This window comes from Populus trichocarpa, chromosome 8 (genome assembly GCF_000002775.5).
Source record: "Populus trichocarpa isolate Nisqually-1 chromosome 8, P.trichocarpa_v4.1, whole genome shotgun sequence".
Taxonomy (NCBI): Eukaryota; Viridiplantae; Streptophyta; class Magnoliopsida; order Malpighiales; family Salicaceae; genus Populus; species Populus trichocarpa.
This window is the reverse complement of record NC_037292.2, coordinates 6,919,356-6,940,986: the sequence shown is the minus strand read 5'-3', so window position 1 is coordinate 6,940,986 and position 21,631 is coordinate 6,919,356. Positions and strand designations below refer to the sequence as shown.

Genomic DNA, 21,631 nt, shown 5'->3' with positions numbered 1-21,631 from the left:
AGTTCGCATATAAGAGAGGGGATGGATGTTTGGAGCTGACACATTATTTCAGGCACGGTCATCAGATTAGATGCAAATGAAAACGATAGCAAGATATATCTTCATAAACAAAATACAGTCCGAACCTAGTATTTTTGGCTGGAACAATCAATATTCCAAAATCCAAAGCTGCACTATTGGTGACAAATTCTGCACATTTTTTAAACTAAATAGGACAAATCAACCGGTTTGACCAAGTATCAGCATTACAGAACCTTGATCTACTTTTCCTCTTGTAGGATTCTTATTACTTGTCTACGCTATTGACTTTTCAGATCAATATTTTCCATATCTCTCTATATATACGCGAGAAGATTGAGACAATGGGATAAATAATGCTCTAAGAAATACTCCAAACCATTACAAAAATGTATGTGACTAGGCCTCTTTCTATGTACAAAAGAAATCCTTCAGCTCTTTCGTTACCTCCTCCTGAAGGTCCAAATTCTGGTATATTGATAATTCAAGATGAAGAAGCTGAATCCACCTGTTGTTTTGGCTTGTTCAAGAGCGATCAAGTTGAAGACCTGCCTTTCCCTCAGAACAAGAATCTAAAAGTTCGCTATACCACAAGTGGAGGTGCTGCAAACATACACGGAGATACTCATGCACACAACACACACACAGTTACTCATACTAACCGTGTTATCTTCATTCCTGCTCTTAATCAGCCACTGTCTTCCAACCAATACTATGTAATTGAGCGTCGGGGGAGGCATAAAGGGTACGTTTATAGTCACAAACTGCAGTTTCTATCTGTTATTTTTTTTTAAATATTTATTAAGTGAAGATGCAGTTTTAGAAAATCAAATCCTCTGTGTTGGGCTTTTGGACATTACAGCCATGATTTTGCTATTTGAATCTGTACATTAAATTTGGCCTTAATCCAGGGAAGCACACACAAACGCGACGGAGGAGGACGTTGCAGCGTGCTGTTTCGGCTGCTGTATCCCCGATTTGGAACCAGGGCCTTTCAATCCGAAGGACGCACGCCAGCAATTTGAGATTCGCAAGAGAGGCTGGGGTGGTTATGTAGCTAAATCGGTAGCTCCAGATGGCTTCCCTCCAGGATTCTTAAGGAGAAAAGGTTGGAGAGTGGTAACCTCAACTGCAAGTGATTTTGTGTTGAATGAAGCGCCCGGCCTTGATAGAAATCTCCGTGACCGCCTTCCAGATTTCCATTTCCCATTATCACAAAGAAGCTGTGCGTCGGTTGTTGTAGGAAAGTGGTACTGTCCTTTCATGTTTATCAAAGAAGGAAAACTGAAGGATCAGTTGATTGCTTCTAGGTATTATGAGATGACACTGGAGCAGAGATGGGAACAAATTTTTGCATGTGAAAATAGTGTTAGTGAAGGCAACTCTGTAATTGTGGATGCTGTTGTTCAAAGAGAAGTGATTGCTGTTGCTGGTAGAGAAGTCGAGCCTGACGAAAGGAATTTGGTTGATGGGATCATGTGGTTTAGGAGTTCTAGCAATGGTGGAGGAGAAGCAAGTGTTGGCTTGAGTTTAGAAATTGTGGAAAGAATGAAGTGGGAGCAAGAAAGAGCTGGATGGCTCGGTGGTAATGAGAGTTATGCTACGGTGAAGAGAGTGGAGGAGTTCGGAGGGATTGGTGGCTGGAAGAAACTTGGATGTTATGTGTTGGTTGAGAGGTTTGTATTGAGGAGAATGGACGGAAGCTTGGTGCTAACTTATGACTTCAAGCACACTCATCAAATTAGGAGCAAATGGGAATGATATTAGTACTGTTTATTCTTTTATTTCTTTTCAGTATTTGCAATTTGACATGTTACAGTTTGTACTATTTCAGCGAAAAAGATGTGTAGGTGAGTGAAAGAGGAATCGTACTTGTTTAATTCCAGTTACCATCTCTTTTATTTGATTCATTCTTGTCATTTGACCCGGATTTTCTTTTTTGGGGTCACTTGTTGATCTATCTTCCATATCATATTGCCAGAACAAGGGACAAAGAAGTAGATTCAATGGTAAATACCAAACAATTTCAACTAATCCCCGTATCATTTTGAAGAGAAGTGTAGAACAAATCATCCCATGCCTAATAACAAAAACATGATTTCGGCAGGAAAAGGGAAGGAAGAGGAAATGGAGTAGATCCTTTAGAGAGAACTGAGAATTATGGTTTCAAGGAATGAAACAATTTTCAGTGATTGAGCTGATGTGAAAACAAAATTATCTGCAACATCCAAAAATTGAAGGCTAAAAGCCCTTACAAAAAAAAAAAATCAAACAGTGAAAGGAAACTATCAAACAGCTAACTCTGCAGGTTCAATCTTTCACAAATAGCATGTCTAGTTCTGCTGAATGTAAGCTCTTGACAGACACAAAGCTTGCATCAAACCTCATAATAGGTTTAATTGACAATACTAACTCTTCTCTCTCTCTCGATACATACATGATAGATGTCGGAATACGAGGCCAATCTGAGAATGATTGAACAGTCTTTTATGCTTCTTAAAAGTTTTGGTTGCTTCATGTAGCTATAAGCATCAGTTTTTTTGTTAACCCGTTAATACTTTTTCTGACTTGCATGGAAGATTGCCATTTTGTTTCAACACCCCGAATTGATTTTTTGAGCTACTTGATATCAAGAAATTGATGAGCTCCATCATGTGTTCAAATGTTAATGAAAATCTCACGAATCTTCGTGATTGAAAAGCTTGATCATTTATGTAAGTTAACCAGGGGCGAGTTTCTTAATAATCATGTATACTTCTGTAAGTTTGGATAAACAGACGGTATTGCCTTTATGTGCATGGCTGTGGGCCTGTGGTTATTAATGGTTGGGGACACTTCAGTCGTTTCACGTAGATTGATATACAGAGAGAGATAAAAAAAGAAAAAAGAAACCAGAAACGGAGAAGAGATGAAACCGAAAGAAAGAGAGGAAGAAGGGAAAGAAGAGAAGGATCATGAGTAATGGAGAAATTACGTTTTTGAGGTGAGATTGTAATTTGATATACATGATTTTTGTTTTTGTTGCTCATTGTGTTTTTTTTTTTAACTTATTAATGTTTCTAAAGATTAAACTTATATTTTTATGTTTAATTGATTAATTGATGATTAATACGGATTAATGTTAAAATTAATTGATTTTGAATGATTTTATTAAAGATAATAATTTGAGATTTATTTGTTTAATTGATGTGTTATGTGCAAGAAAGGGTAAGAAATTTGGAACAATCTTTGCTAGAAATTCTAGAAAAAGCAGTTTCAAGGTTGAAGATTATAAAACTTCGGTTTGGTTTGATATATTAAAATTACATTTTAGTTTTATAGTTTAAAAAATTATAATTTAACCCTGAAACATATTTTGAAATTAAAGATGAAGATGAAGGATTTTAGCTTTGTCAATATTTATGATATTTTCAATTCAGTCCCTAGATATTGTAAAATTACGATCTGACCCCTCAAGTTCAGAAAAAAATACAATGTGATGCCTGATGGCAAAGGACAGTTTTTCTATTATGTACCAACATGTATTTCAGATTTATTGATAATTTTTTTAATTGGACGTTGTTTTTAATTATATTTAGGTATTTCAGGGTCACAATTTACTTTGCCATTACGAGTAATTGCTATTTATGAATATTTGACTGCGAGTAATTGATATAATCATATATTTGAAAATATTTATGAAATATGTGAGTATTTCGCTACATGACAACTTTAATAAGAGATTCAATCTGGCTAACTTCACTCAAAAGAGAATTAAAAATTTGCTAGACATGTTCCGAAGCTTCCTAGTAACTAGACATTCTGTATTTAAAACTTGAAATGCTTATGGAACTTACCTGGCATTTGGGAATGCATATTGAACTCCACCAATGTTCAGCAATCAACTAGTTGACTTTAGGCACCAGAGAAGATCAGGGCCCCATGTAACTAATCCTCGTTAGACAAGCAAGCCATTTTGAGTTCATTTACGCACACACGAGGATGTATGTAGGTATGCACGTGTGATGAAGCTTCCTCCTAATTAGATATTTGAACTCCACCAATGTTCAGCAATCAACTAGTTGACTTTAGGCATCAGAGAAGATCAGGGCCTCATGTAACAAATCCTAGTTAGATAAGCGAGCCATTTTGAGATCATTTTTTATGTACGTGCATTTTGAGCTCAAAACTTTTTATCCACTTCAAAACCCAAGGAACAAAGACAGTAAGTACTATTGGAGCCAAAGAAAAGTTTGAGAGGAAATGTATGTGACAAGGCCTCTTTCGATGTATCTAAGAGATCCTTCAGCTCTTGCATCACCGCCTCCCGAGGGTCCAAATTCTGGTGTATTGGTAATCCAGGATGAAGAAGCTGTGCCTACCTTCTGTTGTGGATTTTTCAAGAGTGATCGAGTAAGCTGGGGCCTGCCTTTCCCTCAAAACAAGAACTTGACGGTTCGGTATACGCAGCAAACTGGGGAGCATCAAGACGTTGATACGAACCGTGTTCTTTTCATTCCTGTTCTTAATCAGCCATTATCTTCCAATCAATACTACGTGGTTGAAAGAAAAGGGAAGCATAAAGGGTATGTGTGTGCTCTATCTCCAACTTCACCTTGTTTTGTTTTTCTTTTGCTTTTTTTTTCATATCCTCTATGTCTTTGAAATCAAATCAAGATCTCAAACAACATGGAAAGATTGCGTCAGCTAGGACCTTAACATATGAATCACCGCTGCGTTTCCGGATTAAGAAAATGGGTGCAAGCATTTCCTCTTTTTTTTTTTTTTCTCACTCGTTTTAATTAGCCAATTCTCAATAAATCAGCACTCATATTGGCTTTCAGGGAAGCTTACATAAACTCCAAGGAAGAGGACATGAAAACATGCTGTTTCTGCTCCTGCATATCTGATTTAAAACCGCAACCTTTGGACCCTAGAAACATTTATCAGCAATTTGAGATTCAACACCGTAAACGGGGAGGTTTTGCTGCTAAATCCGTAAGGGCAGATGGGTTTCCTCCAAATTTCCTGAGGAGAAAAGGCTGGCGAGTGTATACCTCAACTTCAAAGGAGTTCCAGCTAAATGAAGCACCAGGCCTTAACACAGCTCTCCGCGCCCGCCTCCCGGACTTCAACTTCCCACTATCACAAAGATGTTCCACGCCTGTAGTAGCGGGGAAGTGGTATTGCCCTTTCATGTTTATCAAGGAAGGGACAGTACTTAAAGATCAAATGAAATATTCAACCTATTATGAGATGACACTTGAGCAACAATGGGAGCAAATTTTTGCTTGTGAAAATATGTACAATGAAGGCAATACTGTAACTGTGGATGTTGCTGTTGAATGTGAAGTTGTTACAGTTGGCGGGACAGAAGCTGTGGCGGACCAAAAGGATGTTGTTGATGGGGTGATGTGGTTCAGGAGTCTTAACAGAGTGACAGGATCAGAAACAAGTGTGGGACTGAGAATGGAAATTGTGGAGAGAATGAAGGGGGTGCAGGGAGTAGGGGGTGCTAGTGGGGATGAAAGGGAGGTGAGGGTGAAGAGAAAAGAGGTTTTTGATGGCAAGGGGAAGTGGAGGAAATTTGGTTGCTATGTTTTGGTTGAGAGGTTTGCCTTGAAGAGAATGGATGGAAGCTTATTGCTGACCTATGATTTCAGGCATCCTCATCGCATTAGAAGCAGATGGGAATTATAAAATTATATATGCCTCTTTTTTACTTTTTTAATCAATTAGAATTATATATAAATAAATAAAAACTAGGAGCAGATGAATTTTCTTTTTTAACGATTTGTGAGCAAGTGGGATTGGTAGAAAGAGGAAATCTGGATGCTATGTGTTGGTCGAGGGATTTAATGTACTGGGAAGAATGAGAATGTTTTATGTTTTTCCTCTCTTTTGCTGTATTCATAATTTCATATGTCACACGTGGTACCGTTTCAGTTGAAAGATGTGTAGTGTTAGCCTATCCCAGTGTCTATGATAATGTGGTTGAAGTAGTTTTTTTAAATTATTTTTTATTTTAAAAATATTTATTTAATATTTTTAAGTAATGACGTGTTAAGGTTATAAATTTAAAAAATATAAAAAATGTCTTTGAAAAACATTACACACTGCATCATTGCACACTAAAAAACACACCCTTTGGTTGTTTCTTCCCCAGGCATTTGGTGGTGTTTTTTTTGTAGTTTTACTGGTTTCTAAGAGCATTTAATGTGGGGTTTTTTAATTAATTTAATTAATTAGTTTATAAATTGATTTTCATACTTTTTATTATATAATATAATAAAATAAAAAAATTAATTTAATTCAGTAATTCGGGTTGTAAGTTTTATTTGATTTTGTTTTGGAATATATTAAGTGAATAGAGTCAAATTGTAACAATTCTTATTCAATTTAATTTAAAACTCAAGTTAAGTAAATAATATAAATAAAGATTTTTCAAGTTTAAATCATTATATTAAATTTAATAATAATTCTGAGATATTTATATTTGTCTAGATGTTATTTTTCCGTTTATTCTTTTTTTTTTAATTCAAGCGATTGCAGTGAATAAACTATTTTGAAATTATAGGTTGAGCTAGTAAATTGAAAAAAATTGCACAATGACACGGATTTCAGGGCTAATCAGTAATGGAAGATGAAGATAACAATTGGGTACGGATGATCATAAATATTCTTACTCTGCCCTTACTTAAAGCCATTTTCTATCAATTTTTACTTATATCTATCATAAATTCATAGGGTAGGTACCCTGCCCTAATTTTATGAACAGTGTCCATTAAATTAACTGCCATAAAAATGTTCACAATAACAATAACATATCTCAGCTTATAAAAAAAAAAAAACCATTTTTATTTTGTTTTTTCCTCCCCCCTCGAGAATCATTTGGATTTGGTTTGAAACAAGAAGCAAGCAAATTGGCGGCGGAGCTAGAGCCCAACTCACTGTACTCTCTTAGGCCCACCTAGCTGAAACCCTAAAAAACCTCCACTACTATATATACAAACCGGAAACAAAATACTCTCTCTCTCTCTCTTCACTCACCCTCACCGCAAAAATCTCCTTTTGAGAGCGGGAAAAAGAAAACTCTACTCTTCATTTCTCAACAGGTGAATTAGGTTTTCTTTTTTTGCTGAAAAATAAATCAAAATGGCAAACCTAATCGATCAAGATCAAGAATGGCTACTCAATTGCCTGAATGCCACTCTCGATCCTAACCAGGAAATCCGTTCCTTGGCCGAAGTTTCTCTTCGCCAAGCCTCTCTTCAACCAGGTCACTCCCCTCCTCTTCTCCCCTCTAAATCTCCGATATCAGTCCAGTCTAATCGAACATTATTTCTTCAGGTTTTGGAGTGGCATTATCAAAAGTTGCTGCGAACAAGGAACTTCCTTTTGGATTGCGTCAGATATCCTCTCTTTTGAAACCTTTTTTTTTCTCATAATTTTTTTTGTAAAATCTTCTTGTTCCTATATTTGATTTTTTTGGGTGAGAATTAACAAGATAATTACCTAGCTGCCGTACTATTGAAGCAATTTATCAAGAAACATTGGCACGAAAGCGAGGAGTCTTTCGAGCCGCCTGCTGTTGCAACTGAAGAGAAGGTAGTTATGGCCTTTTTTTAGATCTTGAAATTCATAAATTGAGGCCTAATTACTAGTTTATTGTTCTGTTATTAGGAAGTTATACGGAGACTACTTTTACCGTCGTTGGATGATTCTCATCGGAAAATTTGTACTGCAATTAGCATGGCTATTGCTTCGATTGCTGTTTATGACTGGCCTGAGAATTGGCCTGATTTATTGCCGTTTCTTTTGAAGTTGATTAACGATCGAACCAATGTGAGCGGAGGTAAGTCTCTGGGATGGTTGTGTGAAGTTTTTTAATTTGCGATTACCATACACATTCCAAGCAGACATTTATGAAAAACAAAACCCTGAAGCTCTCTTTTTCAAATTGAATCCTGACCTCGAAGATCTTAACAAGTGACCAGTTCTTTGCAATTTGACTTGAGAATGAAGGTGACATTTGATGTTGGAATTTGTAGTGCATGGAGCTCTAAGGTGTCTGGCTCTTCTCTCTGGGGATTTGGATGATACAGTGGTGCCCACACTAGTACCAGTTTTGTTCCCATGCTTGCTTACAATTGTATCGTCACCTCAGGTTAGGAGTTCTTCTCATATTTTGTTGCTTTTTCCAAAAGCATTATTTGATTGGTTTTAGTTTTTTTGCTGGCTATCCAATGGGAATTTTTTATGAATGGAAATGTGAACTTGTTCGAAGAAAAGGTGGGCATGCCAGTGCATGCTAAGTATATATGCCAGTGACCAAAGAATAGAGCAGGACCATGAGAATTGCAATTTAAACAGTATCACGGTGACCAAAGTGGCATGAGATTCCTTTGATGCCTACATGAAATACATGTACATGTGTCATGTTGCCCAAAAACAGTAACATACAAAAGTTCCCTGTTTTCAGTGATGCATTACTATTGCACCTTCATGGGATGTGTTGGAGTCAAACTAGCTAGACTTATGTGGCTTGGTGCACTCTTTGGTGTATGCTTATGTGTTCCGGGTTCTTTATTATTTTGTGGCCTGAAAGGAAAATTGATTTTTTTTTTGTTAAAATCTTGGTGAATTCTGATTCCTAGGGTAAATTAGTAAGCAGCAAGTGGTATACCATGGCTGCATGAGAGATGTTACTCTTTCTGCATTTATGACTTCAAATTACTTGTGTAATTCCGTGGCCTGAAAGCAACAATGAAAATGTTGTGATGAAATCTTGATGACTTCTGGTTTCTATGGTGAATAAGTGGGTGATGGGTGACATACTGTGGTTCTCTTGAGAGATATTATTCATTCTTAAATGATTTGAAATTACCCATGTATCTCTTTTCTTCCTTGTATTTCTCATAGATATTTTCAGGATTCTGCATCACAGTTTGGTATATGAGTAGACCCTAATTTTGTGTATGGAAAGTAGTCAGTATCAATCTGTTAAAGTTGCTTTCTTGATGGCAAAACCATACTCCTGTTCATCCCGTGGACTTACTATGTCAGAACCTGTTTAAGCAGAATTATGACAACTACTTGCGTACGAAAGCCCTTACAATAGTTTATTCTTGCGTGTCTGTGCTCGGGATCATGAGTGGTGTATATAAGGTATGTTTTTTACTTCTGATCTAGTTTCCACTTGCTTCAGACTGTTATCTTTTTTAACCTGCTCTATCTTTTATTGAAAGATTAATACATTTATGTTCAGACAGAAATCAGTGCCTTGATAACACCAATGCTTAAACCATGGATGGATCAGTTCTCTGTTATCTTAGAACCGCCTATGCAACCTGAAGATCCTGATAATTGGAGCTTGAGAATGGAGGTTAATTCAGTCTTTTGATCTAAATCTTTGTCTATTATCCTTGTTTGTCGAAATGAGTTAGTGGCTGATATTAATTCTGTGCTCCCTAGGTTTTAAAGTGCTTGAATCAGTTTGTTCAGAATTTCCCTAGCCTTACTGAAAGTGAATTCATGGGTATATGTTCATTTATTATGTTCAAAGCAGCTTTCTTTTCATTTATTTTGAAGTTCTGCCATTTGCTAATTTGTTATTTTGCATTTTCCCATCCAACAACCATGTTGTGTTATTGCAGTGATAGTTGGACCCTTGTGGCAAACATTTGTAACATCTCTAAGTGTGTACGTGCGGTCATCAATTGAATGTACAGAAGATCCCTATGGAGATAGATATGACTCTGATGGTGCTGAGAAAAGTCTTGATGCATTTGTCATCCAGGTAATCGTATTAACATTTCTAGATTACTATATAATATGTACACATGCATATACACATATATGTAGATGCTCTTTAAGTTAAATATCAATGAAATTTTGCATGATGAAGTTTCAAATTGCCCTAAGGTTACTGGCTGTGGGATAGATTGATTGATCACATGCAATGTGATTCATGTCAATGATTTTGCATGAATTGTCAGTTAAAGGTTAAAGTATAATATTATTTACTGCCATTTTCTTCTTTACACACCAAGTAGCCTCCTTGAGTAGGGATGGCAACAGTATCGGTACCTGTGAAAATACCTAACCTGAACCAAGGTCTATATAGAAAACCCGCATCCTAAGCCTGTTCCATCCCAAACTCTAACCCTCCCTGCTAAATGCCTAGTAAACTAATTAAAATGTTCATCATACATTAACTATAAAACTAGATGTCCACAAAAAATGACAATAAAAAGTAAATTGTTTGTAACTATACATGTTAATGAACAACAGAAGGAAAAATCATCACACCAATATCTACTACTACATTATATATTCATGTCTTTTATTATACTTTCTAAAACAAAATTACATAAATTTATATAACAATAAAAATATATATGATGTATGTCAGTTTTAGTCAGGCAGCTGTACCGATAGCTCAAATACCCCATCAAAAAGGCTGCTGGGTTTTAACTTCAAACTCCAATTCATCCTAAATCCAATAGAATTTTTTTTTTATCTAATCATATGTTCTTTGGTGGTTGTGTTTCGGTTGGAAACTTGGAAACATTATCTATTGGGGTTGATACTCACTTGGGAAAGGCTAGTATAAGTTTGGTCAAAGAACAGAAAAAGGGGGTAAATTCTCCCATTTATTATGCTAATAAATCAGAAAAAAACTGTGTTATCTGGCTAAATAGATAGTAAATTATGATGAATCAGCCTTCAAGTTCATGCTATTCATGCATGTTGTCTGAAAAGAGTTGTGCATGACTGCTTGTTTTAATCTGATGACAACAATAGCAGTAACTGAAAATAACTGTGTCATGGAATATTGGACAATCATGCTGGAAATTGTATGAATATTTTAGGGTTCCCAATCAAGAAGTCACAAAATTTACAATACTGGCCTGACATGTATTGACTTGTTTTCCTTTTCTTTTCACGAAGGCAAGCGTTTTTAAGTAGCCATGGAATGATGGTAAAGATACTGTTTTCTAGGAGTAGGTTTTGAGTAAACGATGCATGTATAATACTTTGAGTATGTTTTGTTTGAAGGTTTTATGTCTGACTTTGGCCACTGATCATTTATCAATAGAAACAAATGGAATTTGTTATCAAGAACCTTTTGTTTTGAAATGCTCAGAACCATGCATGTATGTTCTGTTTTAGCTTTTCATACAGATGGTTCCTTACACGTGCTTTTGTATATGCAGCTTTTTGAGTTTTTGTTGACCATTGTGGGCAGTGCAAAATTAATGAAGGTGCTGTTCAAAGTCTTTGATTTTGTTTGTGCCGTCTTTTTTCTACATTATGTTTATGAAACCTGGTTCATGCAGGTAGTTAAGAATAACATCAAGGAGTTGGCATATTACACTATAGCTTTCCTGCAAATGACAGAACAACAAGTAATTTTCTACAACATATTCCCATTATATGTCCTTGTTTTGTTGTGTTACTTAATGGTGATTGTGGATAAATGCATTTGTTTAGATATATGCAGATGTTTAGGTAGAGCATGATTTGTCTATTCCCTGTCAAGGGAAAGACTCTTAATCAAAACACTTATATATATATATATATATATTTACAAGGAAGTGAGGCATTTGTGTGGCCTTGGGCCACCACAACTAGCCTGCCACTACTTAAGGTTTGCACCAAGTAGGCCAGCCCTTTACTTTACCCACAGGCCTTTCAAATGGTACCACAAGAAGGGTGAGTAGCGGCCATCTGAGGGCAAGAGTTGAACCATGACCTGGGATACCACTGGCTTTCCACTTACCATGGCTCCTAAACCCTTTAGTGCTATCAAAAATGCCTTCCTGTTCAGGTTTTTTTTTCCTGTTGCTCATCAGTTCTACATATGGATTATATAGGTTCATACTTGGTCAAGGGATGCAAACCAATTTGTTGCTGATGAGGATGATGCTACTTATAGCTGTCGTGTTTCTGGTATGTAGTTTTTAACCGAATTGGCTGCTACTAGTATATCTGATAATTATGTTGCAAAAGTGCAAACTAGTAACGAATTTGAATATGTTGGTCTAATTGCTCATTTTGGGGAATAATGAAACAACAGTAATCAGGGAATTCCAGACAAATTTAAAGCAGCTCTAAAAGAAGGAATTTTGGACAATTTAAAGAAGCTTTAGAAATAGTAATGAAGATTCTTAGAATTATAACCAAATTTACACTCGCAGATAAAGCATGATCTCAGTTAATGCAACTACTGGTTGAGAAAACACATTGATGGAATATATGCAAGGTGCAAAATGACTCTTAGAGTGTTGAGGCAATCTGGTCTTAATTTTTCTTGGGTTTTGATTGACATGTTCTGTCTTCAGCATTGCATTGAGCCACACCAAACAAACATGTGGAAAGAGTTTGGTTTGGCTTTGGGTTTTGTTGAAAAGTATTTTTTGGATGAACTTAGGAGATCCATCCCCAACCTCTCATAAGCATGGAGTGGCAAAACGGAGGAAGATACAAACAGGGGGTCAATTGGGATTTGAATGGGTGTTTGGATAAACTTATCTTTTGACAGAAGTTCTGTTATCTATAAATGTTTTGAAATTTATAGCAATGCATATGTTCTATACATGGTTTTGAAATTTATAGAAGTACATATATTTGTCACTTTCTTCTAGTTTTGAGTGTTTCACTGAGTGCCATAACATGCAATTGTGGCATCTCTTCTGCTTCTGCTTATACGTTTTGCTTTATTTCAATGTCACCGTCCCTATCAAAATGATCTCTGATAATATTTTTTTTTCTGCTGTAATTTGCCATTCTGAAAGATTCATAGTTGAAAATATTTTAATTTCTACATGTTGATTGACTATGTGAATGGTACAATTTTTTACTTGCTGTCCTTTTCGGCATTGTGTGCAAGGGTTATGAGTACCGATGTCAAATGGTTTTACTGGAGTTTAGTTATTCCTGCTTTCATCTACTTTTCTACAGATGTAGGATTTTAGTCCAATATGGAGCTTTGCCAATGGGTATTTAACCCAGCGGTACTTGCTTCTATAAAGTATGGGATGGGACAGGTCTTAAGTTTGAGTCCCAGTAACTACCCCTGCCACTTAACGAATGAAAAATCATTAGGTTTTTGTTGATGCTCTTCACCATCTTAAAATTGCTATCGGCAGGTGTACTTTTGCTAGAGGAGGTGGTGAATTCTTTTGGCAGTGAAGGAATTTATGCCATTATAGATGCCATGAGAGAGAGATTCAATGAGTCTGAACGAGAAAAGGCTGCTGGTTCAGCAGCTTGGTGGCGAGTAAGTAAAGGTTTTGCCTTTCTTTGTATTTATTCCATGAATAGTTCAATTTGCAATTTATGGCCAATGACCTGTAGTTGGGGCTGTAACACTTCTACTTCCACTGAATCTCTCCCTTTTAATATTTTTCCTTTGCATTTAGAATGAAATTTCTAAGTCTTCTGCAAATTCATCACAACAGTCATTTAAGCTGCTGTGCTTGTAGCTTTATAAAGAACTTTGCTATTAAAAAATCCAGGTAAGTGCAACAGTTGGAGAACTAACTGTTGGCCAGACTTCACAGAACCATCAATGTGACTGTTCTGTGGTTGTGTTACATAACCTTTGTGTCAGGGAATGAAAAAAAGATAGTAATCAGATCTAATATTTGATAGTTAGGAATTTTAATGTTGTGTGATTTTAGCATTATTTGAGAATATTGTTTATTATTTAGTGTTTAAATTTGGATTTTGAAGGTTTTCTTATTCAAATAACATTGAATATTGATTATCAAATAAATTGTCCTTCCAGAGAATTGGCTCTCATGATCTGTTTTTATATATATAGTTCTAAACGACCTCGCGAAGTATTTTGTGCTTGAATTTAGTTTTAATCTTTCAAGATTGTTTATTGACTTGCGTTTCTTGTGGTATTGTATTACTTTCCCTGTGGAGAAAATGATTTCTTTGATTCTCTCTGTACAGCTCCGACTCATTTAATAAACCTTAAATTTACTGCATAAGGGCGTGAGCTATTTTACTGCACCTGTGATGGCAGTATTGTCAAATTGTTGTCTTTTGCCATCCATATCTCCAGTGAAGTTTCTGGAATGAGTCTGTGCAGTCTCTTTTATTTTATTTTACTCTTGGTATTTGGGAAGTGAAATTTCATGCTCTTTTTTCTTCACTTTAAGTGCACACATGAGACTTCCTCAGGATCCAAATGTTTGATCTGGTCAACTGATTTGCTCCAAAATATTTGCTGCTATGTAGTTTCACATGCCTGCTTATGATCTGTGTGAAAGACTGTGTTCTGTAGTTTAATCTAATACTTTATCCATCATTTCAACTGTATTTTCTTTTCAGTCATCTTACCTTTTCTGTTGATCCATCTTGACATGGTAAAATCTGGTAGATAAGGGAGTCTATCCTCTTTGCTTTGGCTGATCTCTCAGACCAATTGCTTGATGCAGAGGTATTTCTTTTGACATCACTTATTGTTGTGTTCTGATAAGCATGGTTGGAAAGCACTTTTGTTTTATTTGGAGCATATGATTTTTTCATAGTGTTCACTTTATTTTATAGGCATCAGGGATGATCAGTGTGAATTTAGGAAACCTTGTAGAGCAGATTGTCACTATAGATGTTGGAACAGGTATAAATCTGTTTTCTTTCTTCTGTTTTATTTTGTGCCAATACTTGTTCGGATTGTTCATTTATAGGCACAATTTTTGTGCAATTATTTTGTTTTGCAGGGGTGCATGAATATCCCTTTCTTTATGCACGTATTTTTACATCAGTTGCTAAGTTCTCCTCTGTGGTAATTATACAATATTTCCTTGTGTTACTAAGTTTACATTGCCTTTAAAAAAATATTAATTTTTAGTATCATACAGATCAGCCATGGAGTTCTCGAGCATTTCCTCCATGCTGCTATCAAGGGAGTTGGCATGAATGTGTAAGCATCCATGATTACTTAAAAAAACTTACCTTTCTTTTTAAGAGTGATAAATATCTTTTGACAAATGTTTATCCTAGCAGGCCTCCACCTGTGAAAATGGGTGCTTGTCAGGCACTTTCTCAACTCCTGCCTGAAGCTAACAAAGAAAATATTCAGCCTCAACTGATGGGCTTGTTTTCATCTCTCACTGATCTTCTTCATCAGGTAATGCTGCAAGAAGATTTCTTCAATACTATTGCTGAATGTACATTTATTAGTTCTGTTTGATTCTGCTTCATAGGCATCTGATGAAACATTACACCTGGTGCTTGAAACACTGCAAGCATCTATTAAGGCAGGTGGGTATGGACATAATTGTAAATTATTCTGAAGCCTTTCCAGTTTCTTGCCTATCTGCAATCTCAGCTTCTGTAGTCGTGAAATTGCAGTTCGTGAAGCAGCAGTATCATTCGAGTCTGTTGTCTCACCTGTAGTTCTTAATACATGGGCATTGTATGTTTCTGATCCTTTTCTCAGTATTGATGCCATTGAGGTTCTGGAGGTATTGATATTAAATTTCTTCTTCTCCTAATTTTTTAGTTTATGAGGGAAAAGTGTTACAGCTGTCAGGGTATCTTGATTCACTTTCTTCACATGTGCTTATTGTTTATGTGCAATATTTTCTTCTTGTTTTGTTTCTATTTTATTTGTCAATTATTCACATTTCATGGATGTGATTGACTGTTGAACATAATTGGTGAATGTGTGATTTATTATTTATATGCCTTTTGATATTCTGAGTTAGCCTGATGAATTAATATCCCAAGGCAAGCACAGATATAAATATGATCACGGGTGAGAAAAAATTGAAATTATTAGTATCTATTTTTATCCATGCCAGTGCCCATTTTAAGTCCCAAGGACATTAAAAGGGAGAGAGTAGGCCCATTCTGTTTTTGATCTGTGAGCTAGTTTATCAACTGAATTCTAAATATCTTTAAAGTTTACAGTTTTAAAGTCCTTGCGAGGTTTTAATGTACCAGAGGTGGTGGTGCCCCTCTGACTTTCTGAAATGATCTTGCTTGGGGTGATATCTTTTGGGGCTTTTACCTTGGCTTTGATGATTGATGGTATCGAGTTCACTTATCTGTTTAGCAATGCTTAACTAATTGTATACTTTCAAATAATTTGTCCAGGCCTTGAAAAATGCTCCTGGTGGTATTCATCCATTGGTTTCTCGAATTTTGCCGCATATCGGACCAATATTAAATAAAGTATGGTTGTAAAAGCTATGTTAAACTAAATTGTGTTGCAATTCTTCAATAGTGATTTAAAGCACTTGTTTTTCATGTCTTTCCATGGTCATTATAGCCTTACCAGCAGCCTGATGGATTGGTGGCCGGATCACTTGATTTGGTGACTATGCTATTAAAGGCAAGTCAATCCTGATGAGGATAATATTATGCATCTATAAATCTATCACACCACACTTATTACGTTGAACATTCTCTTTGATCTTTGAACCCTCTTTTCATCATGAGGCATGCTCTGCTAATTTCATTTTGTGGTAGCATTATGCAGAATGCTCCAAGTGATATCATAAAAGCCATTTATGATACTTGCTTTGATGCTGTTATTCGAATAGTCCTTCAAAGTGATGATCACAGTGAAATGCAGGTTTATTTTTTCCTGAGACATGTATTTAATTTTCATACTTGTATTGTATATGGATAGTGTAGAAATGACTTCAGTTTTGCTGCATCATTGACTAGAATGCCACACAATGTCTGGCTTCATTTATATCCGGGGGGAGAGAAGAAATACTTTCTTGGGCTGCTGATTCTGGATTCACAATGAGAAGTTTGCTTGATGCAGCTTCAAGGTTGGTTATATTTTTTGTACATTTTTATTTATTATGTTTATTATTCTTCTGAAACCTTGAGGAATTGCATTAACTTTTATCAGTTGTTTAAGTTTGTTAGATTCTAAGTACTCAATGCCTTGATTCGTGTGTTCTGAAGGGAAAAGATGGAATGATACTTATTGGGGATCTTGTTGCTTCTGTGTTCTATTTCTAAGTTGTGTAACTGCTCTTTCCAACATATAAAAAAAAATTGGAGTTTGAGATAAGCTCATGCAAGACAAGTTCTTTTCTGCCATGAGTTAGATGAAATCGAAAAAATATCTTAAAATTAGATTTAACATATTAAGCATAATTTTTTATATATATAATAAGGCCGATCATGAATGCAGATTGGCATAGGACAACAGATTACCTAAACTGAGATACCTGGTTGCTTAGCACATTTAAATTTTTTTCTGGTCCATAAATGGAATACTGACATCTAATTTTGTAAAATGTACATGTAATTTTTCTTCTCAGTGACTTCATGGTTTCTTGATGGTACCCCATGTAGAACTTTATGACAAAAATGATTCTCGCAGATCATGAACTTTCTGTACAATTTTGTTTCTTAATGCTAATTAAATTCTTGGGTCTGCAGGCTTCTCGACCCTGGTATGGAAAGCTCTGGATCTCTTTTTGTTGGGAGTTACATTTTGCAGCTTATTTTACATCTACCATTGCAAATGGCAATGCATATCCGAGATCTAGTTACTGCTCTTGTTAGACGAATGCAGTCAGCTCAAATAGTGGGGTTGAAAAGTTCATTATTGCTTATTTTTGCTAGATTGGTACGTGGCCTTCAATATTCATTACTTCGATTTGTGTCAACTCAAACTCTTAAGTGTCAACTTTCTGTTGCCAAGTAGGCCAATGATAAAAGATATTGTCAAATAATCATTCTTGCTAAGCTGACAATCATTTTACTACTAATTGGGCTTCAATCATTTGCCTTGCTTGAAAGTTTGTGAATTGTTCTATTCTCTTTTATTGACACCCGCTGCTTTCTTATTAGCTGCTATGGCCAAGATTTCACAGGCACTTCATTTGGTTTTCATGGATTGACTTTAGAACGTTATGCTTGTTTAAAACACAGGTCCACATGAGTGTTCCTCATGTTGAACAATTTATTGATATGCTGATTGGTATACCAGCTGAAGGCTATGAAAACTCCTTTGTTTATGTGATGTCAGAATGGACTCAGAAGCAAGGTAAGTATGCTTCCCAATTACTTGTGCTCCTATTTTACAGATATGTTAAGGTGATAATGCTATTCTCCTGGCCACACATTTCTAATCTACATTCAATTTTTTTTATTCTGTCCTCTCTGTCATTGTTTTCAAGTGATAACTTTTAATTAATCAATTTCTGTTTGAAATATTGCCTGTGCAGTACTCGCCTTGGCTAGATTTTAATGTTGAATTTGATTTGATAAATTGATGGAATCATAATATTTAAGCATGATTATTTTGAGTTTAATTACCGAATTTCATTTAAATAATATGGATTAAGCAAAAAGAGTACTGATCCTAATCGTTTGAATCTCAAAGTAGTATTCATGAGTCCATCTAAGTTGTTTGTCTGAATTCCATCCTTTCCCAAGTTTCATATTTAGAGGATTGGAAGGAACTTAATACCTGAAGGCTTGAATAAAATCATAAATGGAAGGATAGTGAAACTTTTCACTACCTGCATGGTAGCCATTACCTTTGCATATATTTTTCCAGTATGTGCTAGTTGTTCAGGTTAGTGGGCTTTTTGTTTTTTGAGGTCCTCTTTTGAATATTTTAATGCGCTTGATTTACAATGTCTGAGGGTTCAATTATCTTGCATTCAACTTATTTATATCTGGATGAACTAATTATAGAACATGTCTTGTGTCTTTGTTTTTGATGAAGCATAATGTCTGCAACTAATGTTTCTGTCATTGTTTTCCAAGCAATCAATGGTAGTCAAAATAAACTTACATTGATTTTGAACTCCCAACTTTTTGATTGAATGTAGGCGAGATTCAAGGGGCTTATCAAATTAAGGTCACAACCAGTGCTTTGGCCTTGTTGCTATCCACTAGGCACGCTGAATTGAATAAAGTTAATGTGCTAGGACATCTAAAGGTTCATCCATACCATTAAGCTCTGAATGCACATGTTTAGGGATGCATGCTTGTTTTAAGAACTTACTCTTTTTATCAATAGTCTGCTGCAGGAATTACCACTCGGTCAAAAGCTAAATTGGCCCCTGATCAGTGGACTTTAGTGCCTCTTCCTGTAAAGGTACCTATGAATCTAAATTGATGACATTGAATCTTTTGGATAGAAAGTTATCCGTTGGCAAGAATTTCAAAATTATTTGTGAACAGAAGTCAATTGCTTTCTTTATCTCACATTCACCATATATCTTAACACTCCTATTCATTTATAAATCACAATTGGTGTTGCTTCCACAAAAACATTTACTGTTCTTTGCAATGTTTTTGCAATTTAACTCGTAGCAATGTTCTATACAAGATTTTGAGAAAGCAAGCTCCTCCCTTCACACTAATTTTTCTTCTTTCCAAAAGGACCAGTTTTGCAGATATCCTCTTTTAGCTTTACCATCGTCTAGCAGGTTAACCCTTAAAAAAATATGAATAATGTAATTCTTCTTCCTTTCCATAATGTCCCATATGCAAAAGAAAAATATTATTTTCAAATCTAAAAAAAATAAAACTCTATAACCAATATGTAAAGGATATATTACATAGTTTTAAAGGGAAAAAAAACATGGTCTTGACTATAGCTATTAGTTTGTTGCATTTTGTGGTATTTTTATTTTCTTAGGTAATAAATTTAAACCAATAGCGCACAATTTTACTTTTCTGTTCAAAGTTTGATTGGTGTATGTGATCAACTATTTGGGCGCTTTCCTTGTCCTGTTTGCTGCAGATATTGGCTTTGCTGGCAGACACCGTGATTGAATTCCAAGAACAGGCAATGGCTGATGATGAGGTAGGGGCATCATTTTCAGGTTTTCTTAATGTCATTGTCCTCGTAGCTGCAAGGAATATGACTCTTTTAAGGTTTGAACTAACTGTTGTGGCAGGAGAGCGACTGGGAAGAAATTCAAGGAGGGGTGGCAGAGTCTAATGATAGTTTGCTGTCCTCTGCTGCTGCTCCATTCGGCAGAACTACATATGGCCAACTTGAAGCAATGGCGAAAGCATATAATGAGGTGAATTGATGAAATTTTTCCTGTTCTTTTGTTGTATTTTCCCCACATCATGTTATTTTATATTTTCTTCTCTCTGATGAGAAATTTCCTATTCTTTCGTTGTATTTTCCTCACATCATGTTATTTTATATTTGCTTCTCCCTTTTACTTCTCCAATACTGACCAAATTTTTGTGATATTCAAGAATGAAGAGGATTGGGATGATGATGATCTATTGAGTGTTTCCGATCAGCTCAATGGGGTAATTTTCAGCATTATCCTTTTTTTTTTTTGGGGGGGGGTGAATTTTCAATATTTTTTCTTCGAGTTCTTTGAATATTTGAAGTGTCACATACAGCTTTAATTTCTTGAAATATTCCTAGCAGATTAACTTGGTAAATTATCTTGCGGACTTCTTTGCAAAGTTCGTTCATAGCAACAGACAGCTATTTGATCATCTTTGCCAGGTTGACTTACATTCCGGTCCATGCATTTGAGTCATATTCTCGACAATTTACTTTAGCATTCATGGAAGGAATTGAAAATCCAGTTGTTTTGGTTGAAATTGCAGAGTTTGGCACAGGCTCAACGTGATGCTATACAGACATTGCTACGATGCTGAGCTGCGTGTTTGGGGTTCCATGGATGGGGTTTTCTTATGTTTGAAAGAGTTGAGTTTGAACCTGGGCCCTTTATTGTGGGGGAGAGCACAGCTGCTAATGAGGCCATGCTTCCACCACACCAGGGTTGATTATTGGGTGCTAGGTTTTTTTTCCTTTGCTTTTTGTTTTTTCCCCCTCTTTGTTGGGTTGGGGGCGTTCGGGTTGATTCTATTCATTGACTGAGATAACTTCCACCAGTTGCTTTGTAAAGCTAATGTATCACTTTATTTTTAATGTATATACTTTTCTTTTCTTGAAAAGTTTGATTCTTGTTTCAGAAACTTATCCCTGCTGGTCAGCACTTGCATGTTTATTTGTCTCCTCTCAACGCTCTCCTGTTTGCATGGTACGTTTAGGCTTTACTTACTCCCGGTTTCTGTTTACTGTGTTTTAAAAATATTTTAAAAAAAAATTAAAATTTTTTGTATTTTAAATTAATATTTTTTTTAGTATTTTCATATTATTTTGATGTGTTGATATTAAAAATAATTTTTAAAAATAAAAAAAATATTATTTTAATATATTTCTGAGTAAAAAATATTTAAAAAAATAATCATAACTATACTTTCAAACAAATTGAGTTTTTTTTTTTTTTTTTTTAAGTTTGCTTGGAATTGTCAATTTAAAACAAAGCAGTTTAATTACTATCAAGAATAAGTGATTGAGCAGATCTAAGAATTATTTTTCAGTTAAATTACTAGTAGTAAATCTAACGTCATAGGATTAACCTCTTACCTTTAAATTCGTTTGTTATCATTAAATTTGGAGGTTGAATATCTTTTCTGATTCATATATGCCATACATATATATTTTATTAATTTATATTAGTTCTTCACCAACTTTAGAGACATAAAACAATTGTAATTTTGGAAGCGGAAAGGTAGCAAGGCTAAAAATAAATAAAATCAAAGCCCATTTCGATGGATAGTAGGGAGAACAAAAATACTTGAATGAAAA

At 35.4% G+C, this 21,631-nt stretch overlaps 3 protein-coding genes across 4 annotated transcripts; all 3 read left to right on the top strand.

Moving 5' to 3' along the window:
* Nucleotides 1-358: 358 nt before the first annotated feature.
* Nucleotides 359-1,928, top strand: LOC7485922 (uncharacterized). The gene is made up of 2 exons (XM_024606745.2): nt 359-763; nt 930-1,928. The coding sequence occupies exons 1-2, from the start codon at nt 408-410 to the stop codon at nt 1,777-1,779; spliced, it is 1,206 nt and encodes a 401-aa protein (XP_024462513.1). The 5' UTR covers nt 359-407; the 3' UTR covers nt 1,780-1,928.
* Nucleotides 1,929-4,135: 2,207 nt separating this feature from the next.
* On the top strand, nt 4,136-5,887 carry LOC127905617 (uncharacterized). Its single transcript, XM_052454914.1, has 2 exons — nt 4,136-4,583; nt 4,842-5,887. Exons 1-2 carry the CDS (start codon nt 4,261-4,263, stop codon nt 5,695-5,697), a joined length of 1,179 nt encoding a protein of 392 aa, XP_052310874.1. The 5' UTR covers nt 4,136-4,260; the 3' UTR covers nt 5,698-5,887.
* A 1,141-nt stretch (nt 5,888-7,028) lies between these two features.
* LOC127905687 (uncharacterized) lies at nt 7,029-20,934 on the top strand. Of its 2 annotated transcripts, XM_052455458.1 has the most exons (33): nt 7,029-7,276; nt 7,348-7,409; nt 7,513-7,605; nt 7,681-7,852; nt 8,049-8,164; nt 9,079-9,165; nt 9,266-9,382; nt 9,472-9,535; nt 9,654-9,796; nt 11,217-11,264; nt 11,340-11,408; nt 11,877-11,952; nt 13,152-13,282; nt 14,396-14,455; nt 14,566-14,635; nt 14,736-14,800; nt 14,877-14,938; nt 15,022-15,145; nt 15,222-15,279; nt 15,370-15,482; nt 16,117-16,194; nt 16,292-16,354; nt 16,502-16,597; nt 16,693-16,802; nt 17,425-17,614; nt 17,920-18,034; nt 18,828-18,937; nt 19,019-19,096; nt 19,748-19,810; nt 19,905-20,033; nt 20,218-20,274; nt 20,399-20,479; nt 20,584-20,934. In XM_052455458.1, exons 1-33 carry the CDS (start codon nt 7,153-7,155, stop codon nt 20,632-20,634), a joined length of 3,075 nt encoding a protein of 1,024 aa, XP_052311418.1. In that variant the 5' UTR covers nt 7,029-7,152; the 3' UTR covers nt 20,635-20,934. The 2 variants fall into 2 exon arrangements, 1 of the variants encoding a protein (XP_052311418.1); XR_008059981.1 differs by lacking the exons at nt 20,218-20,274; nt 20,399-20,479; nt 20,584-20,934 and having other exon boundaries at nt 19,029-19,096; nt 19,905-19,990.
* Nucleotides 20,935-21,631: the final 697 nt, after the last annotated feature.